Source organism: Neomonachus schauinslandi, chromosome 13, assembly GCF_002201575.2.
Source record: "Neomonachus schauinslandi chromosome 13, ASM220157v2, whole genome shotgun sequence".
NCBI lineage: Eukaryota > Metazoa > Chordata > Mammalia > Carnivora > Phocidae > Neomonachus > Neomonachus schauinslandi.
This window is the reverse complement of record NC_058415.1, coordinates 71856671-71864834: the sequence shown is the minus strand read 5'-3', so window position 1 is coordinate 71864834 and position 8164 is coordinate 71856671. Positions and strand designations below refer to the sequence as shown.

Below are 8164 nucleotides of genomic sequence, written 5' to 3'. Positions count from 1 at the left end.
TTTTTTTTTAAAAAAGACTTTTTATTTATTTGACAGAGGGAGAGAGAGAGAGAGAGAACAAGCAGGGGGAGCTGGAGAGGGAGAAGCAGGCTCCCACTGAGCAGGGAGCCTGATATGAGGCTTGATCCCAGGACCCTGGGATCACGACGTGAGCTGAAGGCAGATGCTTAATTGACTGAGCCACCCAGGCGCCCCTAGGATTTCCTTTCTTGCACAACAATTTGTGTTGATACTTGTCTGTTTAATGTTTAGTTTTTAATGTTCTTTTTATTAACTCAAACCCAAACAGCAGCCAGAGAGTGTATATCTTCTCTCGATATAGTCACACACATTGATTATTATATTAATTTCATCTTTTGAAGAAATCTCTCCTCAGGGTCTACTCCAGAGACCTCTAACTTACTATAGTCTTTAATGGCCACTGTCTGGACTTGGTATAGAACTATAATCTTGAGGTCTCTATCATTACCTTGGGGACTGCTTTTGCCTCTGACTTCACTTGTGTTTCCCAGTTCCTGATTTGATGTCTTCCTCCTTCCTTCTCCAAAACTGCCTTGTGTTGTTGACCATCCTTCAGTAGCTTCCCAGAAAAGGGTGCATGAGTGGTAATTTTTTTGAAACTTTGAATGAACATATCTTTGTTCTGTTGATGGTTTGGTTGGTTATAGAATTCTAAATATTTTGAAATTTCTTATTTATTTATTTATTTTTAAAGATTTTATTTATTTGACAGAGAGAGAGACAGTGAGAGAGGGAACACAAGCAGGGGGAGTGGGAGAGGGAGAAGCAGGCTTCCCGCAGAGCAGGGAGCCCGATGCGGGGCTCGATCCCAGGACCCTGGGATCATGACCTGAGCCGAAGGCGGACGCTTAATGACTGAGCCACCCAGGTGCCCCTTGAAATTTCTTAATGATGTGGCTTTGGATAGATTTTTTTCACCTGTAGTTGGGGTACTGCTTGGAACCTTTCAATCTGAAAACTTAGGTTCTGGGACATTAAAAATATATATACTTTGATGATTTCCTTCTCTTTATTTTCTCCGTTTTTTTCTGGAACTTTTAGCATTATGTTGAAATTTCTGGATTGGTACTCTAATTTTCTAATCTCTTGTCTCTCTTTGTGTTTTTGCTTTACCCCCTGGGATTTTTTCTTAATTTAATCTTCCAACTTTTCTGTCTAGTTTTTCCGGTTTTGACCATGCTTTTAATTTCCAAAAGCTATTTTTATTTTTTGAATGATTTTTATATACCACAACTTCTTTATCCATTTATCTGTTGATGGACACTTCGGTTGTTTCAACATCTTGTCTATTGTAAATAAATAATACTGCTGTGAACGTGGGACATAGGGTTTTAGTTTCCTTTGGATATATTCACAGAAGTGGAATTGCTGGATCATATGGTAGTTCTATTTTTATATTTTTGAGGAACCTCTATATTGCTTTCCATAGTAGCTGCACCAATTTACATTCCCACCAGCATTCCACAGGGTTCCATTTTCTACACATTCTCTCCAGCACTTATGTCTTGTTTTTTTGATGATGGCCATCTTAGTAGATATGAGGTGATATCCCATTCTGGTTTTGAATTACATTTCCCTTATCATTAGTGATGTTGAGCACCTTTTCATGTACCTGTTGGTTATCTGTATGTCTTCTTTGGAAAAATGTCTATTCAGATTTTCTGCCCATTTTTAAATTAGTTTGTTTATTTGTCTTTGCTATTGAGTTGTATGAGTTCTTCATATATTTTGGAAATTAACCTCTTATCAGATATATAATTTGCAGATGTTTTCTCTCTTTCCATAGGTTACCTTTTCATTTTGTTGATGGTTTCCTTTGCTGTGCAGAAGGTTTTTATATTAGATTTTGCCTTATATATTTCAAAGCTGTTTAGTTAAATCTATAAAAAATCATACTGTTGTATCTTTTTGATGTATTGAAATGTGCTTGCACAGTTATTAATATGTAATAATCCCTCTAATAATTTTCATCTTGTATTCAGTTTAATATTAATATTGTTACAGTTGGTTTTCCTCTAAGCATTTTCTTGATATACCTTTTCTCATCCCTTTATTTCAACATTACCTTGTTATTTTAAGCCTGTCCCTTAAATAGTATAGAGTTTAATTTTAATCCCCTCAATCTGTGAGTCTGTCTTCCAAAATGAATTCTACTTATTCATATTTATTGTTATTTTATAGTTAGGCTGTTTGTCCCCCTTATTTATTTCCTCATTCTTGCTATTATTTTTTTTTAACTTCTCTCCCCATCCCCACTCTATTGTTTATTGAATTGATTATTTCTTTATTTTCTTCTGCTGATATATTAGAAGAAATAATGCCATACACATATTTAAGTTTGTATTTTCTAACAATGTCCATCAATTAATATCTATATCTGTATAAGTTAGCTAATGCTGTTATGATGTTCTGTAATAAGATATCCCCCAAATAAACCCAAATAGTAGCAATCTTTTTCACCATTCATGCATCTGTGCAGTGCCTGAGGTTCAGTTGATATAGGCTGGACCTGTCTACATAGCTCTGCTCCTCATTGTAGCTCTGTGGCTTGGTTGGAATAGCTTTGCTTCAGACTGTAGAGGTTGGGTGGCTGTGCTCCATGTGTCTCTCATCCTCTTCTTGGAACCACAGGTTTGGGTAGGTTCTAATAATGATCGTGTAGGCACAAGAGGGTAAGCTTAACTGTGAAAGCCCATTTTACATCTCTGGTTGATTCATAGGTGCTAACAAGTCATATGTCCTAGCACTTAGTGAAAGTTAAAGAAATATACTCCAAGACAATAGGAGGGCATTGCAAAATTACATGACAAAGAGTGTGGATGTATGATCCTATTACTAAGGAAAGAGAGAACAGTTAGAATAATGATCCTTTGTCTACCAGAATGTTCTTCCCTTTAACAAGATGAACTTTTAAAAAATGTGTACAGTCCCTCCTTTTTTCCTCCCTGTCATCTCCTATGTTGATATTTGAGATTCTTGTAATTTGATATTTGATAGTCATTATTTTTAACTAAAAAATGTATACTTATTGAGACAAGGACATCCAGGGGGCTGCATGGATGGGAGTTCTGGCAGATGGTGCTATGAGGTGCTGATCAGAGTCCCCCTCAGGAACGAGGGACTCTCAGCTGTGGGGATGCTGCCAGCAGACAGTTCTCAACTCTCAGACGCCATCAGGGATTGCCTTGACTGAAGACAGCTGCCTTGCCAAGACCATGGCCTCTTCCCAGGTGGTCCCATCCAATGACTGTTCAGCATGAGGGTATCAAAGTCCAGTCCTTTGGGATGGATGGTTCTCAAGGGTAACCCAGCTTTTGGAACTCCTCAGAGAATCAGCTCAGCTTCTACCTAATCTTGCCCCCTCACCCTCCCTTCTCTTCCCCAGGTGTTGATTCTCAGAGCACTCCCAATTAAACTTTTTTACATGCTAATTGCTATCTCAGAGATAACCCATCCAGGAGAGTTGGTGTGGGTTGGTCCAACAAAACCCCAAACCAGACCAAAACAAAAAACACAGGCTGGGATAAGATCTTGGAGCAGAATCATGCATTATCTGACTGGCAAAGAGGACTATTACTGGTGGTAGGTGAGCCCCTGAAAATATAGGCAGTATAATTAATTGTGAAGACACCCATTGTTGGGTAATTGGGACAGTGGATCAGTGGAAGGTAATGCATTAGCAGGTACAAAGTGTGAAGCAGGTGATAAAAATGAGAGGAAAAGCAACTATAAAGATAATAAAATGGAATGTTTATTGCTAAACTCAATTGACACTTGGAAAAAGATAACGAAAAGTTAAAAAAGAATAATTAGAAATTACAAGGTAAATGTGAAAGCCAGAGGGCCTATTTGGTATCATATGCAAATGTTTTCATAGCCTATAGCTGGAAGGCAGAGAAAACAATGGACCAGTGTCAGAGGTTAATTGTGAATAGCCGAATTCTAAACCAAGGCAGGTGTGCACACCTGGGACCCTGACTGACATCTTGGATGGATGGATGGGGACAGTGATATTGATGCCTCCTAAAAATCTTGAATCATTGGATTTTTCTTGAGTCTTTGAGCCTGCAGAAGTGACCCACTTTACTTATAAAGGCTAGAATTCCTTCCTTGCTTAAAGATGATGCAAGGATGACTCTCCCTTACCCCCATCAGGATGTACCCCCAACTCCCTTCCTGACCCAAAGCCAATAACTCAGATTGAGTTATAATATTACCCACAGGGGATGTATTGGATCTGAGAGACAGGAAAGCAACACGACCTCAAAGGAGCTGTAGTATTTAGCTAGCATGTTCCGGCAAAAGCTGCAAGAAACATGGGGTTGAGTTTTGAGGGTCCCTGATCAAGGGGAGAAGAACAGGATTTAAGGTAGAGGAAAGGAGATGCTCAAATTTATCAATTTGAGAGCATTCCCTCAGCAACAGGATATATATAAATAATACATAAATATTTCAAATGTAAGTATTTTTTGTTTTTTCATGTATCATCACTTTGCCACAATTGAATAAATGTAGACCTCTATCATTTTCAGTTGCTGCATGGTATTCCATTATGAGGGTATGTTATAATTTTAATATTGTTTGGTGTGTGTCTGATTGAACAGTGCTTTTCCTTTTTTCAATAATTACATTTTGTCTATTGGTCAAGCAGCAAATTTTATCCTACTGTTGTTACTCTGTCTTGCCGTATTGTTTGGATGCAGTTTGGATGACATTTGCTGTTCTTCATCAGCTTTGTCCTCTCTCTTTAGAATTGCCACACATCCCTTCAGTGGAACAAAAAGAAAGACTTCTCAGTGATGTTGCTTTTACTAAAGACAGTTATGAAAATGCAGCAGCTTTTTTTTCCTTTTAAATATTTTATTTATTTATTTGTGGGGGGAGAGCAGAGAGGGAAAAGCAGACTCCCCACTAAGCAGGGAGACCGATGCAAGGCTCGATCCCAGGACCCTGGGATCATGACCTGAGCTGAAGGCAGATGCTTAACGACTGAGCCACCCAGGTGCCCCCATGCAGACTCTTTTAATGAGAATTTTGTGTTGGTCTGAAAACTGTACAGTTTCTTTCACTATTGTGCCTTGTGGTTTTACAATATAGAGAATAGACACAAAAGTAAGAATTAATTCTATTAGGACAGATGGGCCTGCTCACTTGTTTCCCCCTGCATTTTGGAAAATGGAACGTCGAACAGAATAGTTAAGTGTGACTGGCTTCATCAAAATATATTTCCAAATCATTATGTGGAGGGAGGCTTTACTTTGAACCTTTTGAAAATGCCAAAATGGGAAAAGAAGTGTATATAATCTCTTCACTAGTCAACTTAAGGAGAATTGTATACAATGAACATATCCTGTATATACAGTGGGGTTCTGATATTAATTTACAGCGGGTGTGTAATTACGAGTGCTTTCCTTATTCTATCAGGCTTAGATTTCTCTTCTCAAGCAATTTAGGTTCTGTTGATGCTTTTCTATATAGTGGTCACGAGGAAGCTTCATTTGCATAACATTTTTGAGGACATTGAGATAAACTACCAGTCTAGGAAGATTTCTTCAAAATAGTGAAGGGAGTGTTGAGTACCATAGAATTCAAACAAAGAGGGTATAAGAACTCTACATACATTTTTTGTGAAACAAGGAGGGAATGAAGATATTAGAGTAGAAATGTTGGATGGATCTGGGGACATCAGTTGGGTCCAGCAAGGGGAAATTCTTTTGAGCATGGCATTCTAGGGTTGTTAGCCAAGTGCCTCTCGTTCATCTGAGTACCTTCTTGTTGGGTTTCATGGCATTATTTCTTTTCATGATTCCCAGATGACCCTCAGATGTCAGAAACTCCTGGAAAAAGCTATGATCATTTAAACAGAAAAAATTAACTTCCAACTTCAGGGGCAGTGGTGGGAAAAAAGCACTAGTAATTGCATAGAAGTGTGAAGAGCTCTGGTGCCCGGAGGTTACCTATGCTAGCAGGTGGGCAAGAAGAACATTGATAATAGGAGTTCTCCTATGCGGAAATTAACAAAGCTGCGTATTGGCTCAGAGCAAAATGCCATATTATCATTATCCATGTTCTTTTTTTAAAATTTTTAAAAAATGTTTTATTTATTTATTCATGAGAGTCAGAGAGAGAGAGAGAGAGGCAGAGGCAGAGGGAGAAGCAGGCTCCCTGCCTAGCAGGGAGCCTGATGCGGGACTCGATCCTTAGGACCCTAGGATCATGACCTGAGCCGAAGGCAGACGCTTAACCTTATCTGAATCACTCAGGCGCCCCTATCATTATCCAAGTTCTTGATATTCCTTCTAGTCGATATGCTCTGGGGACAGTAAGAGTCTGTTTCCACCTCCTCTTCCTTCTCCTTCCTCTTCTTTCTTTCAAAATGCGTATTTATATTTTGCATTATCTCTTTCCACATGCTCTAGTGCCATTTCCTTCCACCGGAATCTGGATCTTTCCTAATGCCCTATTTTTAGTTGAAAGTGATTTTCGTATCTTGTTAAAGTAAATAGGTTCGTCCCAAAGACTAATTCCTGTATTATTTTAAAGGATAAATTTATGAATGCCTTCTAATTTACTTTTTCTCCAGCCTGATTTATTTTGGATCTTGGGCGCCTGCTAATTTTTATAGGTGCACTAGGAGGCACTGTTGAGTTTTAAATATCCCAGTAGTGTTTGTCTGGTTTGTATTAATGCTGAACTTGCAACTCCTTTCATTTATGTCAGTATTTCACCTTCTGTGCTAGCAGCAGGATATGAAGAAGACGTGCAGGTTTGCTTCCAGTGCAGAAAAAAATAATGATGATTTAAAACAGTGCTTGTTGAAAGTTAGGGAAAGAAAAACGCATTATTTGTGAAGGGGTACTGATTTTTTTTTTCTTTTGGCGTTTTTGGGTTATAAATTCACATTAGTGATACAGCCAATATACAAACCACAGTTGTAGCAACCAGAGGAGGAAACAGGATATGGCCCCTTTTGTAAGATGCTCGTAGTATTCCCAAGGAGGCAGGGGAAAACTCCATTCATCTGCAGTTTATTCAGAATGTTCTTTTCTTCTGCTTGTCATTTTGGAATGGATTTAACTGGATTTAATGGATTTAACTGTTGCTAAAAAGTTACAGGAACAACAGCCTCATAGCTAGAAATCATCTGTTTCTTCACAAAACAAGTTCGCCCAGATCAGCCATGTGACCTTCCCCAGCAGTGTCCAGCCCTCTGACCTGAGTCCTGTTAGAACAGCATCTCTTTGGGACAGAAAAGAATTCATGTTCTAAGTCCTTCCTGCTATTTCTCTCAAGTTTGTTGCCTGCTATAACGTTGAGTCCTTTTTCCTTGTAAACCAGATACTGCCAAGTAAACTTAAAAACCCAAATCCTTTTGACAGAGGCTTCAATGTGCAGATTTGGGATAAAATAAGCCACAGATATTTGACCAGTATCATAATATACCATTACACAATTAAAAAAAACTGATGAGGGATGATTTGAGTTTTCTCACTGGAAAAGCTAGGCTAGTTGTGCGAGCATTTAAACCGTTTTCAGTATTATTCCAGCTGAGCCTCAGAAGATTCTTAAATTTATGTTTGATTTTTTGTGTGTGTGTTAATAGAATCAGATCTAAGTCTGTTTTTTTCTATCTGCATTTAATACATTTTTATCAGTTTACCAATATTTTAGGAATGATGTGCCCTCATTAATTTCCATTAAAAAGCATTGATTAAAAACATGCTTTTGTTTATGTAGTTACTAAGTGCAGCTAGTTATTTGTGATTCTTGTTCACCTGATGTCCACACTCCACTGAGGCACCAAAATATATCTGGATTTGCTTCCCAGCCCAGGGGGTTGCTAGTCCTCTGGCTCTCTTGGGCCACTTATTTGATTCTCTGAGTCTCAGATTGATGAGGATATAAATATTTTCACCATAATGGCTTAGTAGGGATTGAATGATGCACTAATGTAAAGTGGTCAAGGTGGCAAAGTATTCAGTGGAATCTAGCGCGCTCCCTTTTGCATCTACTTAAGACCAGTGATGAGGTGGTTTTGTATGTTCCCACATCACCCTGGAGAAATCTCACAAAGGTGAAGAAAATACTACAAAGGAGTATGCACATTTCTTGCACTATAGTGTCAATGGAAAAGTATATCTAC

The 8164-nt window shown here is 38.4% G+C and overlaps 1 protein-coding gene across 1 annotated transcript in view; it reads left to right on the top strand.

Moving 5' to 3' along the window:
- Window positions 1-3435, top strand: part of ECPAS (Ecm29 proteasome adaptor and scaffold) — a 104273-nt gene extending 100838 nt beyond the window's left edge. Inside the window, exon 49 of the mRNA XM_044920423.1 lies at window positions 3407-3435. Coding sequence (XP_044776358.1) covers window positions 3407-3435 — 29 coding nt within the window. The remainder of the gene's footprint in view (window positions 1-3406) is intronic.
- Window positions 3436-8164: the final 4729 nt, after the last annotated feature.